Source organism: Xiphias gladius, chromosome 20, assembly GCF_016859285.1.
Source record: "Xiphias gladius isolate SHS-SW01 ecotype Sanya breed wild chromosome 20, ASM1685928v1, whole genome shotgun sequence".
NCBI lineage: Eukaryota > Metazoa > Chordata > Actinopteri > Istiophoriformes > Xiphiidae > Xiphias > Xiphias gladius.
This window is the reverse complement of record NC_053419.1, coordinates 4728815-4749128: the sequence shown is the minus strand read 5'-3', so window position 1 is coordinate 4749128 and position 20314 is coordinate 4728815. Positions and strand designations below refer to the sequence as shown.

Here is a 20314-nt window from a genome sequence, read left to right as displayed (position 1 = left end):
CGAGAGGAGAGTCACCTTCAGCCCCTCCTGAAGGCCGAGAGGGAGGCTCCTCCGCCTTCCGCCGCGCGCTCACGTGTGAGGCGGACTCGGGGGGAGCCGACGGCGAATCAGGTCGTCAGCCTCCCGACTGGCAGTTGACTGCTCAGGAGCAGCGGCGGCCCAGAGGAGGCAGCGGCCAGGGTTCCTTCTCTCTCACCTTACACTGGCGACATTTTTGCGCATTTGAGAGGCCGCTTCTACAACCTTCCGAAGCGCTTCGGCTTGACACGGATGTACCGCCGACTGTTCCGCCGCAGGGGTTTAAACAGACGCAGCCCCCGAGCTCTTAGTGTCGCCGGACCCGCGCCGGCGTGATCGCGAGTGCGCCTGTTTAAGCCCTAATTTAAGGTGGCGTCCATTCGTTTGGCCACCAGGGGGCAGAATGGGGCCCAATATTATTACTTTTCATATTACTCGATCCAAGAGTAGAATAATGTGAAAAGAAACCATGTCAACGTAGCTTGGTTTCTTTTTTTTTTTTTTACAATATAAAACCATTAAAACAAGGGATTTATTATTGATAATGATTTATATACTAAACAAAACAAAATACTGATTCTTACCCTATATGTTTAAATTAAAAACCTACACAGGTACATACTCAAAATAACCATTAAAAGCAGGTGTGTCCTTTAAGTATTGTTTTTCAGACTTCAGTAAGTCTTTTCCTTCAAGAAAAACACACAAATCACTGAAAGCTTTCCAATATTTTACTTTCTTTCTGGCTTCCTATGAATACAGTGTAAACTGTCCCAGAGAGCTAAAACTTACAGTCGATTGGTCCCAGTCTCACGTTACCTGTTGTAGACAAAGCAAAGCAAAGGCACCACACCGAAATGGGTATTTTACCAATTTGCGAGTATGATTCTCTTTCTGCTCCTGCTACTGTCAATCAATCAATCAATAACTGCTGCTCTCTTTACTTGTTAGATGTTTGGTTCCTGAGCAACCCTTTGCTTTGTTAACAAAACAACATGTACACGATTGAACACAATTACAAGAGGTTGATAATTTTCACATGTGTTTATTGCTGACTCCCTTGTTTTTTCAGTAAAGTGCCAGTTTGACTCATACATTAAAGGGATAGTTCAACATTTTGGGACTAAAAACTCATTTGCCTTATTCAAGAGAATTAGATGAGAAGATTATTATTATTCCCATGTCTGTGCATTAGGACTGAGCAGGAGTCAGGCGGTGTTTAATCTAATTTAGCATAAAGACTGAAAGCAGGGGGAAACGAGTATCTGTGTTAAACTAAAATATACACCTACTAACACTTCCAAGGCTCACTAACACTTTGCATCTTGTTTGTTTCATCTGTGGAGGTGCCAGCTGGTGTGTTTTTTTTACCTTTGGAGAGAACCAACATAGCTGTTTCTCCCTGCTTTCAGTCTTCAAACTGCGCTAGGCTAATCGCCTCATGGCTCCAGCTCCGTACTTCAAACAGCCATGAGATCATATTGATCTTCTCATCTAATTCTCAGAGAGAAGGAGAACAACACATTTCCCCAAAATGTTAAACTATTTCTTTAAATATCCAGGGCAAAAGTGTCAAAATGCATCCTGTGTGTTTTTTATTTTTTAGTCCGATAAACACAACCATTATTTTGATTTTTGATTGTCTATTTAGTTGGTCAGGTCCTTTGAGCAACATTTTGGACCATTATCATTACAAACACAACACACAAAACACCACACAGGTTGTTGTTTTTCACAGTACAGTCAGACATTAGCAAGAAGAAAAGAGAAACAAATACGCTCACCGATGAAGTGAGCGCTGTGTCCTGAAGTAACCCTTCACATTTTTGTGCACCATAAAAAATAACATTGGTAAAACAAGACTGATGGTGAATGGATCTGAACAGTAATTTCCTCATCCTCCCTTAGCCGTCTGACGGCGTTAACAGCGTTGACGTTCTGATGTAAGTCTTGGCTTTTAGTGCTGATTAACTCTGAAAGACTCACTGTAAACAGACTATCGACACTCACTAGCTTAGCAACATAATAAGGCTACAAATAACCCATAATACAACACTGTTGAAGTCAGGAGTTACACGGGTACTCTCTCCATTCAAAAATAATATCTGTTATAATAAATGTACAAGTAATTGTCTAGTTCTGAAATATAAGACAACCCCCACTTTATTTAAACCTACGTTTTCAGAACTCTCGGCATAGTCTCTACCGTTCATTCAGCGTAGTTGCAGTGCCTGAGGGAGGTATGTCAGTTGCCGAGAACACGGTACCTGAGAACACGGTAATAGCGGAACTCGTTCATTGGTTAACCCTCTGTGTCTGTGTATTGCTATGTTTCTTCTGTCTCACACAGGATGGCCGACAGCCTACCTCTCTCGTCATGAGCTCAAGGCCAAAAATGGACAAGCTACTGCTTGCTAGACACCAGGCCTCTCATATCAGACATTGCGGTTAGGGTTAGAGTTGAAACCCAATTCTTGCTTCAATCATATCATTACCATCGATCAATACAATCATTTTCGTAGCAGAATAAAGTGAAAATCAAGCGAGAAGTCATTATCAAAATGAACAAGATATTGTCCTTAGTAGTTCACTAGGTACCACTTTTCTCTCTCTTTTCAGCTATTTTTAAGTATTCCGCCATCATCAGAGGAAAAAGAAATAGGCATCTCCCGTGCTTAGAATGAAATAACATTTCTATCTTTTCCATACTAATTAGGTTGAGTTAACGTGTTCTCACCCTGGAAAACAGCCACAACCATAGCTTGCCTGAGGCTAGTCTTACACTTTCCATATCTGCAAGTACGATAGGATCCGCTACGGTCCGAGCGATCAGAGGGTGTATGCGAGGCTCTGTGTGGACTTCTGTGTACCCTCCGATTTGGTGTAAACATGCAAAGTCCACGCTGCCACTATGCTACAAGGGCACCAACTACGCATTGTCTGCACCAAGTAGACTCCAAGCGGACTAGAAAGTAGTATAATAAGAACAACTACGCGTCCATGTGCAAGGGAATATAATTGAGGCTTAAGTCTTATAATGGAAGGGAAGCCACTGCATTTGTTCAAATTTCAAACCTGCAAATATTCGGAATCCTGCAGGATTCCTGAAATAACAGGAAAAATGCACATTTCTTTAAAGAAAAAGAAGACTAAGATAAACCTGCACTGCAAACTCGTGTTCAAAAGTAGTAGTAGTACAGGAGGAAACAGAGGAACAGGAAAGCCAGGATCCAGTTGACTGAGTGGATGCAGACGATAACCAGGCCAATGTCCAAGAGCCAGCCCCACATGTCCGTGAGATCCAAAGTGTCAATCGTGAAGCCTCCGTGGGCGAAGTGCCAGCGCCTCCTTGCTGTTGCTGTCTGTCTCCGATACCCTTAAGTTACAAAGATAAATTGATACTCTGTAGTCAGTGCCATTAAGCAACTTATATCCTTATGATGGTTTGAATTTTGTTGTAGTAATTAATTTTAAAAAAAGCTTTTTTTTAATCCTAATTTATTTATTGAGCAATGCAAACATTTCCATCCCAATGAGTTGCTCAATCTGTTACAGAGTCCTGAATTTCATTCCTAAAAACCATCCCAAACAAGAGAAACTGTGTTTGGAAACAGGATTTTCTGGGCAGAATTATTATCATAATAATATAATTAAACATAGACCCAGTAGTTGAATAATATGGAAGTTCAGGGCTGCTAATATTAAAATAACCATGAAAAAGACCTTTTCTGTGTCAATTTCATCAAAAATGAAAAATCAGGACATAATTCTAATTAAAATTCAAAAGTCCAGTTCACAATTTCATTGACAAGTTTAGGTTGCACAATGGGCAACTGAGAAATCCATTGCAGTTTTCATCACACTTTTGGAGTAGTAATGCGTTTTCAAAAACGACAAACATCATGTGGACACAAGAGAAAAAATGTTGCAATTCTAATAAATAGTTTCATTTTAATGTTAATCTAGCCCTGTACTTCCAAAGATATCAGGCTAAATATCTTGAAACAGGAGCTTTTGCAGAAAATTTTTAAATTTTTTTATTGTTGCAATTACCAGTGTAGGAAATGTGTAGTGATGTGGAAAATATTTTTCCCAACGCCATATCTCATACAGAGTGGAGTAATTTCACTGTGCAATAATGTTTATCTTACTGGCTTTGTATTACAGCGTTTTATTGTCTGTAAGGCCGTTTGTTGGACTAAATTGTCAACTGCTGGAAAGATTAAGTTTACTGTTGTCAGTAAATTCAGCGTCAAAGTGATAAGATTTCTTGCTTTCTCAGTGAACAATGTCACCGCACGACAAGCAGACAGACTTGGTTTAATTTATTTGTCATCCATGTCAACCCTCACAGCACTGAATCTTACATTTCATCCCTTTCCAGCATCCTGGTTACCCTGGATAATCCAGAGTCCTCACTGACAGAAGACTACAATGGAACTACTGTACATTCAAGACACAAGACACAAACATGCTCACAGAACCACATGATAGTTTTACAGTTTCTCACCCCAGAAGGTAGGGAGGCACTTGCGACAGCTGGGCAGAGGCCATTTTGCACACGGGGCACTCTGGAAGTTCTGCTTGCGAGCGTAGTAGACTTTTGGGAAGAAGGTCTTTGCAGTCTGGTTGAGCTCTGAGGAGGAATGAGAACCGTACAGCACAGTGAGAAAAACAGCAAATCCTCACCTTTGAGAAGCTGGTACCAGCAAATGTTTGGCAATATCAATTATTATCAGTAATCAATTATCAAAATTGCTGTAAATCGTTCATTCTGACTGTTTAATAATCAATTAGTACAGATATCTGGAATGAGAAGAACAATAGGTCGGATATTTCTGAAGTTTGGTTTGGAGTCCTGGAGGAAGCTCACCTTTGTGGAATTTGGTGTGTGAGATCAGGGTGCGGCAGAGAGGGCAGGGTGTGTTCGACGGTCGGTTCTTGGCAAGCCTGCGAAGGCACGGCTCGCAGAAGACGTGACCACAGGGCTGACAGCTGTACGGACTGAAGTAGACGTCAAGACACACGGCGCAGGTGAAGCCCTCTCTGTCCTCCTCCTCACTGTCCAACAGTGACCCACTCATACTCTCAGCCTGCACACAAACAAATGTACACACAAAGGATAATTTTCCCAAGCTAAAAGTTTTAATATATTCCAACAATAATAAAAATATAATAATTGTCTCACAAATGCTTTTATTTTAACAGGATGTCTGTTTTTATGATTGAAGTTACTTTCCAATCATTTTCTCTGAAGATTTCCTACAGCATTTCATAACATTTTCATCCTTCAAAACCTCTTTGTAACACATTTGAATCCTTGCAGCCCTATCAGCTATTTAATTTCAGAAACTGTTTTCTATGCACTTTTATGTTCAAGATACAGTTCAGAGAGGACAATTAATGTACAGAATGTACTTATGGCACTTTTTCTTATACAAAGTCCTAGTGAAAATATCAAAAAAAAAAAAGAAAGAAAAAAAACACATTAATCTCTGAGTTTCAATGTTTTGTAAGACCTAACCTACATATATCTGTGAAACTGAGAATATTGCTTTATATAGTTAGATCCATAAGTATTTGAACGGTAACAGTTTTTGTATTTTTGCCTCTGTACACCACCAAAATGGATTTGAAACGAAGCCATCAAGATGTAACTGAAATGTAGACTTTCATCTTTAATTCAACCAACCATTTTTATACAGTCCCTCCTTTTAAGAGGCTCAAGGGTAATTTGACAAACAAACCTAATTATAAATATATGGATTATTTTTAACCCTTGGATGAAAATCCTGTGCAGTCACTGACTGCCTGAAGTCTGGAAGCCATGGACATCACCAAATGCTGAGTTTCCTCCCTTGAGATGCTTTGCCAGACCTTTACTGCAGCTGCCTTCAGTTGCTGCTTGTTTGTGGGTCTTTCTGCCCTCAGTTTTGTCTTCACAAAGTGAAAAGCATGCCCAACTGGGTTGAGGTCAGGTGACTGACTTGGCCGTTGAACAATATGCCATTTCTTTGGCCTGAGAAGCTCTTGGGTTGCTTTCATGGTAGGTTTGGGCCATTATCCATTTGTTCCATTCCTTCTCCACACTCTTCTCTTCCCCTCATTATTTATATGTGCGCGTGTATATAATATAATATAATATAATATAATATAATATAATATAATATAATATAATATAATATAATATAATATAATATAATATAATATAAGCGCTGTGATTACATTTTTTGTTAAGTGGTAGTACTTTTGAATTGAATCTGGACCCTATACCTTTGAATAAGACCCCTTTTGAAATACACTCTGCAGTCACCCATGATATCAGTGTGAATTCGGCTCACTTACCTGCTCCAGCAGCCATCGCTGTCTCCTCCTCTGTTTCCTCTGAAGACTCTTCAAATGATTCTTCTCTGTTTTGCTCAAGCTGTTCAGGGCTGGGGAGGCCATAGGGGCTTGAATCTACGAAGGAAACGCACACACGCATGCGTGCACACACACACACACGCACACACAGGGTAGGAAGACATGAATTTGTATCCCACAACACAGAATAAAATAGTGGACATAACACTATAATAATGAGGTACCTAATTCTTTGAGCCCTACCATTAGTGAAACTAAAGCTCTCAAGTTTGATCTGAGAGTGGAGGAGGGTAGAGCAAAGGACATGCGGTCATTGAAATCTAAAGGTTTAGCTCCTGGGGAATTTCAGCGTCATCAGTAAATTTAATGGGAATTTTGACATAGAGACCATTTTGGACTGATGGTTGTCCTATAAACAAGGTCCGAAGGTCATTATAAACAACAATCCACTGGCGATCATCAACATCCACGGCACATTTCAGGTCATTACTTACCCAGAACTGACAAATGATGTGTTATGCTTTGGATCAGAATTTACTGGTTTCTGGGCTCTTACATACTGCTCCTAAATACCTTAAAGGGGCTCCATATGCATTTACATTATGTGAAATCTAATACAAAATTGGTTATAAAAAAAATAGTAGAATTATGTTGATATAATGTGACAATACACTGCTCAAAAAAATTGAAGGAACACTTTGAAACACATCAGATCTCAATGGGGAAAAAAAAATCATGCTTGATATTTATACTGATATGGACTGGGTAATGTGTTAGGATCTAAAAAATTGCCACGTCGTGGGGTGGAAATGAAAATTATCAACCTACAGAGTGCTGAATTCAAAGCCACCCCGAAAATCAAAGTGAAAAGATGATGCGGCAGGCTAGTCCATTTTGCTGAAATTCCATTGCAGCAACTCAAAATGGTACTCAGTACTGCCTGACGTCGTCGGGGCATGCTCCTAATGAGATGACGGATGGTGTCCTGGGGTATCTCCTCCCAGATCTGGACCAGGGCATCACTGAGCTCCTGGACAGTCTGAGGTGCAACCTGGCGGCGTCAGACGGACCGAAACATAATGTCCCAGAGGTGTTCTATTGGATTTAGGCCAGGCGAGCGTGGGGGCCAGTCAATGGTATCAATTCCTTCATCCTCCAGGAACTGCCTGTTTACTCTCGCCACATGAAGCCGGGCATTGTCATGCAGCATGAGGAACCCAGGACCTACTGCGCTGGCGTAGGTTCTGAAAATGGGTCCAAGGATTTCATCCTGATACCTAATGGCAGCAAATGGGTGCAGTTGTCTAGCCTGTAGAGGTCTGTGCGTACCTCCATGGATATGCCTCCCCAGATCATCACTGACCCACCACCAAACCTGTCGTGCTGAACGCTGTTACAGGCAGCATAACGTTCTCCAGGGCTTCTCCAGACCCTTTTCACATCTGTCACATGTGCTCGAGGGGGAATGTGCTCTAATCTGTGAAAAGCACAAGGCGCCAATTCTGGTGTTCTATGGCAAATGCCAATCGAGTTCCAAAGTGCCGGGCAGTGACCACAGGGCCCACTAGAGGACGTCGGGCCCTTAGGCCACCCTCTTGAAGTCTGTTTCTGTTTGTTTAGTCGTAGACATTCACACCAGTGGCCTGCTGGAGGTCATTTAGTAGGGCTCTGGCAGTGCTCACCCTGTTCCTCCTTGCACAAAGGAGCAGATACCGGTCCTGCGGATGGGTTAAGGACCTTCTACGGCCCTGTCCAGCTCTCCTAGAGTAACTGCCTGTCTCCTGGAATCTCCTCCATGCTCGAGACTGTGCTAGGAGACACAGGAAACCTTCTGGCAATGGCACGTATTGATGTGCAATCCTGGACGAGTTGGACTGCCTGTGCAACCTCTGTAGGGTCCAGGTATTGCCTCATGCTACCAGTTGTGGCACTGACCATAACCAAATGAAAAACTAGTGAAAAACAGTCAGAAAAAATGAGGAGGGGAAAAACTGTCAGTGGCATCCACCTGGAAAACTATTCCTGTTTTGGGGGTCGTCTAATTTTTTCCCTCCACTGCACCTGTTAGTAATTTCATTAACACCAAAGCAGCTGAAACTGATTAACAACCCCCTCTGCTACTTAACTGACTGTTGGAAAAATTCTTACCCTTTATGCTCATGACCGTGTAATCACCTCGTATTGACCTCATATTATTACTTGTGAGAGAGTCTGTACAACTATCTCATGACAACAGAGGCTGCGCCCAGGGAAGGAAGTGAATACCAGAGAGGAACAGGGCCCTTTTGTTCCTCTCCTCAAGGCCGTCTCACTTGTCTGTTCCTGTATGATAAGCAAAGAACTATCTTCACCATGTGTGTGATATATGTCAGTGAGAATGCAAGCCTCTGCCCATCTGGCATTATAAAAGTCTCATGTGAACTCTGTATTTTTTTGACATTTGCACTGCAGACTCTCTGTGTATAACTTTTTCCCTTGCCGCAAGAATAAACAACCTACTCTTGTGAATTTCAGATGGTGTTCCTGAGTTAGTTTTAGAATTTCCTATCACTGACCAGAACAATATTCCAGACGTTTAATTGACTTGATGAAACACTGATTAAAAAGTGTTCCATTATTTTTTTTGAGCAGTGTATATTAAAATAATCATTGGCTACATTTCTAATTAATGCAGATTAGAAATGTAAGCAACATACCACCATCTCCTCTTCCTGCTCAGCTACAATGTCAGAAACAGTTCTTCCTCTGAGGAAAACGGTCGAATCAGAAACCTCCTCGTGGACAGCTGTGGACTCTACAGAGGACTCGACATCTTCCGCAGTTTGCAGCAGCTGCTGATCCAGAGGTAACCGTCTCCCCCCAGAAACAAATGAACGCAAGGCAGCAGCATCCACTAAGGCTTCACCATCTGTGTCAACCTGCTGACTTGTGGGATATGAGATAGGTGACTGTGTCAACTCATCTGTCCCTGCCCTTGTCAAATCAACAGCAGACCTGTTCATAAGACCTGAAGGGCAAAAACATGAAGACCTGAAGGTGGCATCATCTTCCAAATTACGCCTTCTCCTATTAGAGATGCAGTACAGAGGGCTGAGAGGAAATGACTGGGTGTTTTCACTGTCAGTCAGTGAATTTGAGTCCTGTGCATGGCTGGTGTGGGACATGACAGCAGCACAATTAAGCTGCAAACTGTCCAGTGCAGTCCTGTTAAACTCAGGCCTCTCATTATTCTGAGTGCTGTTTTTGGGCCGACCAGCCTGTCCCTTCTCAGGCCTCGTCCTCCTCGGCTGGACGATGAAAACGTAGCGCTTGTGGTCAAGATCCACGCGGCTTTTGTTGAGGTGGACTGTGGCGTCCCGGCCACAGGGACACTTACTGCGATTAATGAAGTTGAAGCCACCCAAACGAGCTCTGCAGTTCTGGCAGTTCAGTTTTCCTACAGTCCACTGGGCCTAGACAGAAACCACAGATATATAAATCACAACATCATCTTGAAAATAAAATGTCAACTCCATCAACATTTTTGCAAGATCAAATATGGGGTTGCAAATACTGTTTATTTTTCTTATCGATTTATCTGTTAATTATTTATTTGATTTATTATTTCATCCTGAAAATGTCAGAAAATAGTGAAAAATGCCAAGCACATGCAAAAGGTGATGTCTTCACATTGCTTGTTTTGTCTGTCCAACAGTCCAAAACCCCAAACATATTCAGTTTATAATGATATAAAAACAGAAAAAGCAGTAAATGCTCGGCTATCATATATTTAAAAAAAATCTCAATATTTCTGCTTGATAAATGACTTAAATGATAAATCCATTCATTGTAAATTTATGTATGTTTTTTCATTTAAAGTTTTAAATTACAATTAAGAAAAACTCATCTATAAAATAGCACATAAACATAAAAGTAGTTACACATAATACAGTGGCTTCAGAAAGTATTCAGACCCTTCATGTTTTGTACACTTTATTGTGTTTTAGATTTCATTTTCATTGGATAAAATTGCCATTATTTTCCCATCTATACTCAATAATGTCTAATGATAAAGTAAAAACATGTTTTAAGACACTTTTGGAAATTTATAACAAAATCAAAGACTGAAATGTCTCATTTAGAAAGGTATTCAAAGCCTTTGCTCTGGCTCTCCAAAATTGTGGTCAGGTGCAATCTGTTTGCTTTTATTATCCTTGAGATGTGCCTGGAATTTGACTGTAGTCCACCTGTGGCAAACTAAACTGAACGGACATAGTTTGGAAAGGCACACACCTGTGTAAATAAGGTTGAGCATTTCACTCTCTCTGTAGACCTCCACGATAAAATTGTGGTGAGGCACAGATCAGAGAAAGAGTATAAAACCATTTCTAAAGCTTTGAGTCTTTACAAATATATCTACAGCATAATAAAGTGTGCATAAGGTGAAGGGGTCTGAACACTTTCTGAAGCTACTGTGTGAAGGTTATTAGAAAACTGTGCAACTGGATTTTCTCTAAAGTTAACTTTAGTATTCATTTAATAGAATTAAAAATATGGAACTCTGTGATCACGGTGTATCCAAATCTGCATGAGAAAGAACAAAAATTCATTTCCTCTTTTCTGTTGTTTACCTTGCTTGCCCTAATGGCCGTGAGCGCAACCATCTACCACTGCACGCACTTCACTCCTAAGCTGACATACCCACCTGGTGAAGTGAGGTCAGTATCCACTCTGGCAGCGAGTCAACATTCACGTGCCAAATACTGCAAACAGCAGCTGAGCTTTCATCTGTGGCCTCAACCTGTTCCAATGTAAAAGACCAACAGTCCATAAGGACAGTTCCCATCAGACCCAGTTTCTCTGACCCTGATAACCAACCATCTTTTATGACTGAAACCCAAGCTGTTATCTTTGAGCTTTACCAACACTGACATTCCCTAACAACTTCAAAGACTATAACCCTGATTAGAGCTGCAACTACTTACTATTTTCATTTTGTATTTCAGATTAATCAATTAAAAGATTAGTCTATAAAATAGAAAATAATTGTATAATATGCCCATCAAAATTTCCTAGAGCCAAATGATATAAGAAAAGCAGTAGCTGGAGACACAGAATGTTTGACATTTAGCTTGTTAAATGATGTACACAATAATAAAAATCACTGGTGATTCATTTTAAGCAATTGATGAACTGATTAACTGTCTCAGCAACAGCAACTTACTATGAGTCAAAACAATGCCAGCACAGTAACAGATTACTGGGTAGAGAATGGCCTGAGAATATATGCAAAAGTGAGTTTACAGATGAAGCAACTTGGGACCAAACTTTCAAAAATTTTCACCCACCCTGGCCAAACACGATGAGTCTATGATGCCTCTCCGACACCTCCTGCAGCGGAGCATGGTTTCCTTTCTTCAAGCTTACCAACACTAGCTTTTAAGTCTAGCTCTGTTGATGGTGAAAATAACGACAGTCAAGACACATAACTAAAAACCCAGCTGCGCTAGCATACACTCTGTTAAGAATGACTTTGTCCTGGTTAAAGTCCATGCAGGTCTGGCCAGACAGACTGAATTCAGAGAGGAGTCAAACATCCTAAACTAATTTTCAAAAACTGGAGGCTCAGCATAGTCAGCCGTGTCTATATACTGTATGTTTTACCAGATATTCTCACATGCTATAATTTCTTATCAGATTTGTATTTTGTTTGTAATTGCCTTTGTTTTGCAAAGCTCTCTGCATGTAGTGTAAATGAAGGCAAAAGAAACTAAGTAAAAAATGTTTATGTATAGACCTCTGTTGCATAAAATCTCAGTCCTATGAGCTGATAAACCTTTAAAAAGAGTTATAGTAAGAGAGGCTATGGCAGCACGGACCTTATTTACAAACGAGGTCACCTGATTCTGTACTTAGGACTAAATGTACAGTATGTCATGTGGCTGTTTTTCGAGTGATCCTCTTTAGAGTTCTGACTGGACCAGAACAGGAAATACATGTACCCTGACTTGTTTCAAATGAACACAGCTGTTAAATTCATAAAGAGAGCACAATACACTACTTACATGAAAGAAGTATGCGGAGAGCTGAACATTACAGCTACAAGTGACTGAAGAAACCATGGGCAATGCTATACTGCTCTAACTGCACCATCTCTACACAGCTTGTGGAGCCTGGCTGCGGGGATTTGCTCCCATTCAGCCGCAGCTGCACTAGTGAGTCCAACGCTGACGCTTGGTGATCAGGTCTGAGTTGGTGTTCCTGGGCACTGTCATGTCCAAAGTGCTACACAGTTCGAAGCACGCGCCTGTCTACAATCACTGTATTTTGTATATTATTATTATTATCGTTTTTTATTTATTTATTTTTTGATGGAACTTCACACGTGCAGCCTGCTGACCCTGGGATATGAGGCTCTGAGGTGAAAAACCCACGTCTTTATCCAGGTGTCGGTTCGGCAGCAGGTTGAGAGGACTTCCTGTCTCTTCCACAGAGTTCGGACAACAACAGCGAAATCACGGTTTACTTTTCTCCTGTTTTAGCAAGTGCAACAGCCAACGACCCCGGTGGCAGGATAAAACCCGTGTGATGCTAGCTTCTCACTTAGCTCGGTCAACGACAACAACAACAGGCTCCCCTGCAAAACAGTCTGCAGACAATGACAAATATCATATTAATAATGTGGGTAATATAATTTTTATGCTATAAAGTCGCCTACCTGACAGCTCGGCGGAGTTTTGGAGTGATGGCGACGAGGAAACGTCCGTAAAATGAGAAAGTTAAACACGCCATTCGCGTTGACGTCATGAAAACTGGGACACAACGGTGAGTGGTAGAGACCAAAAACCTCTCCGCCCTTTCGCTCTGGCAGCTTTAAGTGTCAGTACGCCCAGAATGCAGAAAACACAACACAACACAACACAACACAAAACAAAAGACCACTTTCCCTTAGTGGCATCTAGCAATTCCAAAAACTGAGACTTCTGCCGCCACCTCCATTAAAACTCTTTGATTAGCCTAAAAAAAGATTCATGTCATGTTGTACTGACATTATTATGTAGAACCTCCTGGTCTGACCTAAATTTACCCAGGAGAAATTCACTTAAAAACATTCTAAATATACCTTTGTTGCATAAAATCTCAGGTGAAAGTGTTCGCCTCAACCTGAAAAGGTTGAAAATCTAGGCCTTTTAGCGAGAACATTTTTCACACTTTTAGAGCTTATCCAACATATTTGTAAAGAACTTAACAGTGAGGCTAGACAGTCAACTGGGCAAAGTGGCCAACACCCCCAGGGTCCCAAACCCCCAGGGGGGCCCAAAAGACGCAGGTTCCCTGTACGTCAGTTGTTTCATTTTATTTTGTTTTGGTTTGTTTGTAATTTTATCAACTGCAAATGTTTAAGGGTATTTGCACAAGTAAAAAAAAGTACACTGCTAACTGACTTGCCCTGCGTGAGGCTGCGCTGTACTTCCCGGGAACTTGTAGATGACTGGGTACATTAACAGTGCCCCAAGGGTAGGAGTGCTCAGGTCAGTAGGGGCCTAACAGCAAGTTTTTTGTCCCCGCACCCCGTAAACAGGTTGATCCGGCCAGGCTGAACAGAAAATAATCAGATTTTTTTTGGTACTACAATTACTAGTTACATTTAAGAAGCATATTTATAAAAGAAAAACAGCCAGTCCCAATTTCTCAGACTTTTGCTGTGAACATAATAATTCCAGTGAAAACATTTTTTACCAATACATACTTTTTGTAAATAAATAAAAAAATTAAAAATCTCCCTCTCACCCCCCTCCCATAGGGGATGGTGGTGTGTCTTCCTCAAGCTCGGGTCCTCTACCAGACGCCTGGGAGTTTGAGGGGTTCTGCGCAGTATCTTAGCTGTTCCTGGCACTGCCCTCTTCTGTACAGAGACTTCAGATATTGTACCCGGATTCTGCTGGAGCCATTCTCCCAGTTTGTGGGTCACAGCCCCCCAGTGCTCCAATTGCCACTGGCACCACTGTTGCCTTTACTCCCCACATCTTTTCCAGCTCCTCTTTCAGCCCTTGGTATTTCTCGATCTTCTCGTGTTCCTTTTTCTTGATGTTGCTGTCGCCTGGGATCGCTACGTCTATCACTAATGCCTTCTCCTGTTGTTTGTCGATCAACACGATGTCCGGTTGGTTGGCCATCACCAGTTTGTCAGTCTGGATCTGGAAGTCCCACAGGATCTTGGCTTGGTCATTCTCAACCACCTTAGGAGGTGTCTTCCATTGTGACCTTGGGACCTCCAACCCATACTCAGTGCAGATGTTCCTGTACACTATGCCAGCCACTTGGTTATGGCGTTCCATGTACGCTGTTCCTGCCTGCATCTTGCTGAACTGTCTCAGGAGCATCTTTGCACAGCCTGCGCCTGGGGTCCTGTCCGGTGTGGTAGATCCCCGCCTCTATTGATCTTGTACTGAGTGCCTGTTCTTGTGCCATGATTATGCTTCTGTGCTGTCCTTCAGTCCGGCCTTTTCCAGCCACTGGTAGGATTTTTTGATATCAGCCACTTCTTCTATCTGTCGGTGGTACATGCCGTGTAGGGGCTTGTCCCTCCATAATGGTTCCTCCTCCTCCTCTGCATCATTGGGTTTCTGCTGCCTGAGGCATTCGCTTAGCGGTTCATCTTTGGGGGCCATCTTCCTGATGAAAAAAAATATATATACGTATATATTCGGAGGTGTATATATTTGTTGTGCATACAATACTTCGACATAACGGCCCCACTTTCTATGTGTGTTTGATTCAATTATTTGTCATTTTTGATTTGTTTTACAATGTCATTGTTACTAAAAGTAGCAAAGATCGCAGTCAATTTGTAACTGTTATGAAAGTGGACCAACGCCAGGTGGCAGTGTCACACCTGACGGCCCCAGTGCGCTGATCGAAGGGGCTGAAAAAGAAGGGGAATCATTTTGTCTTGTGAAGGTTGCTGTGAAAGTAGTCCTAAAAATTTGGGGGGACGAAGAGCGTGTTAAGTGCTAACGAGGTCAACCTGAAGCAACTGATACTTTTAAATTGTGGTAGGTTTTAAACTTCCAAAGAAACAGCACGTGCTGAATCAGCCTATTAGAAAATCACACTATCACACTACTTTTTTTACTGCGAGTTTTCATTTATTCCTTAGTACACAACCACTGCAGATGGCCTCACTAGCATCAATGATAAGACTCAAAAAAGTCTCATTTGACACCCAGGAAATTCACTTTCAGTCTGAAGAGCAGAAAACTTAAAAAAAAAATACAATTAAACTAAAGTTAAATTTGTGAAAGTTTTCATATGTTTATTTAATAACTCCGACGCCTTCAGTGCCTGAGCTGCCGACTAAACAGACACCAACAGCCGGACTCTGTTACATCCTCGCGGACGAGTGACGCATTTTCCATCATCGGTATAAATACTCAGCATCATTCTCCATCAGCAGCCGAGACCTGCAGCTTCCGACCCGCTCTGCAGAGCTACACACTCCAACATGCGCTCTGCCGAGAGCGAGGCTGTTGTGCGCACCGGGCTGTGACCGAAGCTCTCCGAACACACCGGGTCTCGCCAGCAATGGAGAGCACAAACAACACCACGGCCTGGTCGCGGCTCGTCAACCTTTCCGCCAAAACCCCCAGACCCGAGGACGGAGAGGTGAAGCTGAGTTACCAGGTGGTCACATCCTTCCTGCTCGGCGCGCTCATCCTGTGCGCAATATTTGGGAACGCGTGCGTGGTTGCAGCCATCGCCCTGGAGCGGTCTCTCCAGAACGTGGCCAACTACCTGATCGGTTCTCTGGCTGTCACCGACCTGATGGTGTCGGTGCTGGTGCTGCCCATGGCGGCGCTTTACCAGGTCTTGAACCGATGGACTCTCGGGCAGGCTCCGTGCGACATCTTCATCTCTCTGGATGTGCTGTGCTGCACTTCGTCCATCCTGCACCTGTGCGCCATCGCTCTGGACAGATACTGGGCCATCACCGAGCCCATAGACTACATGAAGAAGAGGACGCCGAGGAGAGCCGCGGTCCTCATCAGTGTCACCTGGCTCGTCGGATTCTCCATCTCAGTGCCGCCAATGCTGATCATGCGCTCCCAGCCCAACAGCATGGCAGAGGACAGGGCGAACCCCAAGCAGTGTAAGATCAGGCAAGACCCATGGTACACAATATACTCCACATTCGGGGCTTTTTACATCCCGCTGACGCTGATGCTGGTTTTATACGGTCGGATATTCAAAGCTGCCAGGTTTCGGATCAGGAGGACGGTGCGCAAAACGGAGAAGAAGAAAGTGTCCGACTCCTGCTTGGCGTTGTCCCCGGCGCCCTTCCACAAAAACACTCCCGGAGACGCGCAGGGTAAGAGCTGGAAAAGGAGCGTGGAGCCCCGGCCGCTGCCGAACGTCAACGGCGCGGTGAAACATGCGGAGGACGGCGAGTCTCTGGAGATCATCGAAGTTCACAGCAACGCCAAGGGCAACCTGCCGCTGCCCAACACCCCGAGCTCCGTGCCGCTGTTCGAAAGCAGGCACGAGAAGGCGACCGAGGCCAAGCGGAAGATCGCGCTGGCACGGGAGCGCAAAACGGTGAAGACTCTGGGCATCATCATGGGCACCTTCATCCTCTGCTGGCTGCCCTTCTTCATCGTCGCCCTGGTCATGCCTTTTTGCCAAGAGTCGTGCTACATGCCCCGCTGGCTGGAGGCCGTGATAAACTGGCTGGGCTACTCCAACTCTTTACTCAACCCCATCATTTACGCGTACTTCAACAAAGACTTCCAGAGCGCATTCAAGAAAATTATCAAGTGTCATTTCTGCAGACCGTGATGGTTTCAGTTTTAGTGCTGTCACCATAGACTCACAAAACATCAGCCTGTAAAAGTGGCACAAAGAGATTGTTCTGAATCAAGATCGATGCTGAAACCGAACAGAGGGCTCATAATGATTACTGCTGATGATCACCATCCTTGAATATTCCCAGAGATGTCTGTAGCCTATGCATAGATAAAGCTGTGATCGTTTGATTGAAGCTCCATGTTCCTCCTCATGTTGTGTAATGTTCAATAAAGAGATCATTTTTAATAACTGTTCTGAAACCACCATTTATTATTTGTGTACAGATTCATGCCTTTTAGATTCAACATTTGAAAACGAAATTTGTTGTTAAGTGAGTGACAAAAATGAGGAAGAGGTGAATGTGAAATCTCCTGTGGCTTCACTGAAGTGAACGATTAGAATGATTTGTCCTTTAGCAGATCATTAAGCAATAACCATTTTGATTATCGATTGATCATTTAAGTCATTCGTGAAGCTAAAAGGTCAAAGATTCTCTGATTTCAGCTTCTCCAATGTGAGGACTTTCTGTTTTTCTCTCTTTTATATCATTGTAAACTGAATATCTTTAGACTTTGGACTGTTGGTCGGACAAAACAAGCAGTCTGAACATCTCACCTTGGACTCTGGGAAGCTTTTTTAATAAACTGAATCATTACTCATTTAATTGAAAAAATAGATTTATATATAATGAAAAACATCAGGGGTTGCAGCCCTGCTCTACTCTTAATACTATTCAGTTTCACTCTAAATTTTCAAAAACTTTAGTTCTGCATATGTAGTAGCAAATCCCCTTTTTTCCTATGTGAACATGTTTGTCAGTGCTTCCAGACCGTCCTCCTCAGATCTTTGCCTCAGTGTTTTCTGTCTGTCAGTGTAGATAATTGTCACCCAGCACCTGCAAGCATTCATGCGCATGACGTCATTAAACATCTGAGGGTACTGCAGCAGCTCCACCACTGCAGTGCCCTCAAGCAAGGCACGTAAGGCGAAACTTTTCCCTTGGAAGCGGTCAACGGCAGAAGATGTGAAACTGTGCAGTTTCCAGGTGTGGATTTGCTTTTTTTCCCTGCGTGAATGTGAAACAGAAACCACGAATCCTGTGTGATCTTATTTGGCTTCAACCCCATGGTCTATTGGTGGGTCAGTCATTGGTGAGCAAAGCATTGTTTAAATCCAGAGAACTTGATTTTAAATTCCAGTGTAGATCCCAAAAACACCAAATATGTCTGGCTGAATTTTGGGGAAATGTGTCTAAAGCCGATGCTCAGTGCATCTAGAATATTTAAATTTGATGGAAAGGTGCAGCTGTAAAAAACATGGAGTATTTGATTTGAACATTTCCAATGTGTATGTCTATGTAAATATAATAAAGCTTTCAGTGAGGAGCTGGAACAAACTGAAGCAGAATACATATGTGATCCTGTAAGGCAATGTGGAAAAACATGATTTTAATAGCCGTATTTAGTGTTAAAGGGTTCTAATAAATGCATAATATTTGTGTCACAGCGGGGCTTAAGGTCTTGTCTTAAAAAAATCTTCACAGACCTTGATCCCCCGCAAGAGAAAATGTGTCACTCTCGTCAAAGTGTCTTCAAACAGCATCTTGAGGCCCCAAACTCTTTTCCCCTGAGCTCCACCTGCACTCTGATCCGCTTAGAACATGTGGATCTGCTGATGGCTGACGACACTGACATGAGGAGCGTCTCGAATGTGGTGGGCAGGCAAACAGACAGACGGACGGACAGATGGACAGACTCGCAGAGAGGGAGACAAAAAAGAAACACACACCTGCACACACACGTTCATCACCATACATGAGCAGCAATAAAAAGGTTGCTCGGGGTGCTTCTTGTAGTGCCTCGCTGCCATTTTCCTCCATCACTCACAGCCTCATAACATGTATGTCCATCTTAAAAAGGCCTGTGAAGGGGGCACACAGATGGATGCTGGAGAGGTGGTCGCCATAGCGACATATATGGGATGCAAAATCTGGGGGCCGAAGGGCAATTACCTGATCAAAGCCCTGCTGCGACACAGGGATACAGAGGTGTGTGTATGAGGGGCCCACAGCTGGCAGCCATTTCAGACAATAAGCAGGTGAATTTTTTTATTTTTCTTTCTTTCTTTTTTTTTTTTTTGCTCACAGTTTTCCACTACTTTACTAAGGCCCTCTCTCAACAAGAGTGCCAGGAACTTCTACTTTTTGAAGTTTGTTTAAACAGCTTCCCTCATTGTATTTTCCCCTTTTATTTTCAGTAAATCTGAAATAAAAGATTATTAAAATAATATTTTTCCACATTGTCTGATAGGACCAAATGCATGCTTATGGATTGTTCCGGTTCTTCATTCAAGCAATGTGATATTTACATTGAATTAAATATCAGAACCAAAGACTCAAGACAGGAATGGAAATATTCTTGTGGTTTTGTAAATCAGTTTTAAACACAATTCCCCAAAATTCAACCTGACATTGTTGGTATCTTTGCAAAACTTTGGGATCGCCACTAGAATTTAAAATACAGGCTCTGTGGGTTTTTCTGTTCAGCATGAGTTTGCAATGGCTGACCCACAGAAAGACTTTTGGGGTTTTAGATGTTAAAGGGTAATTCTGGTTTATCACAACTCCATTAATTGCTGAAATCAAGGAACACGGAAATTTTGCCAAGGCTGTAGTCACCAGTGACGACAATGAGCCCATGTCTTCAGACTGGAGATTTAGTCACTTAGCAGCTTGGAGGGAGTTTATATTCTCCTGTTTTTGTTTTTTTGTTTGTTTTTTTGTTTTTTAGACACAACATAGTGTTTACATTTAATTACTTTTTGCCAATAAATGATTGATTAAATGGTCAGTAGTTTCTTCACCAGAATTGTATTCTTGGCAATGTGTAGAATACAGAAAACCTACATGAAAAGGATAAAAACTGGTCAAAATGTGTGTGCATATGTGTGTGTGTAGGTGGGTGCACTGCGGGGACTCGGAGTGATAACCTTAGTGTTGCTAAAATCCTGGCTACAGCCCTGGAACAAATTACATGTGGCAAGAAACATGAGCATTCAGAGAACAATATAGCAAACTAAATTTAGCCAGGGCAGAGTCCTGCACATGACA

At 42.4% G+C, this 20314-nt stretch overlaps 2 protein-coding genes across 6 annotated transcripts; one reads left to right on the top strand and one right to left on the bottom strand.

Annotated features, from left to right (window-relative positions):
* Nucleotides 1–1047: 1047 nt before the first annotated feature.
* Nucleotides 1048–13192, bottom strand: LOC120806196 (E3 ubiquitin-protein ligase RNF180-like). Of its 4 annotated transcripts, none has more exons than XM_040157067.1 (9): nt 12761–13192; nt 12426–12680; nt 11709–11811; nt 11066–11161; nt 9078–9833; nt 6364–6477; nt 4892–5111; nt 4529–4654; nt 1048–3394 (listed from the first exon to the last, which is right to left on the bottom strand). In XM_040157067.1, the coding sequence occupies exons 3-9, from the start codon at nt 11763–11765 to the stop codon at nt 3198–3200; spliced, it is 1566 nt and encodes a 521-aa protein (XP_040013001.1). In that variant the 5' UTR covers nt 11766–11811; nt 12426–12680; nt 12761–13192; the 3' UTR covers nt 1048–3197. The 4 variants fall into 4 exon arrangements, with proteins under 4 accessions (XP_040013001.1, XP_040013003.1, XP_040013002.1 ...); XM_040157069.1 differs by having other exon boundaries at nt 12426–12997; nt 13079–13192; XM_040157068.1 differs by lacking the exon at nt 12426–12680 and having other exon boundaries at nt 12795–13192.
* Nucleotides 13193–15267: 2075 nt separating this feature from the next.
* Nucleotides 15268–17418, top strand: LOC120806197 (5-hydroxytryptamine receptor 1A-beta). Of its 2 annotated transcripts, none has more exons than XM_040157072.1 (2): nt 15268–15416; nt 15818–17418. In XM_040157072.1, exon 2 carries the CDS (start codon nt 15946–15948, stop codon nt 17194–17196), a length of 1251 nt encoding a protein of 416 aa, XP_040013006.1. In that variant the 5' UTR covers nt 15268–15416; nt 15818–15945; the 3' UTR covers nt 17197–17418. The 2 variants fall into 2 exon arrangements, with proteins under 2 accessions (XP_040013006.1, XP_040013005.1); XM_040157071.1 differs by having other exon boundaries at nt 15703–17418.
* The last annotated feature ends 2896 nt before the right edge of the window (nt 17419–20314 follow it).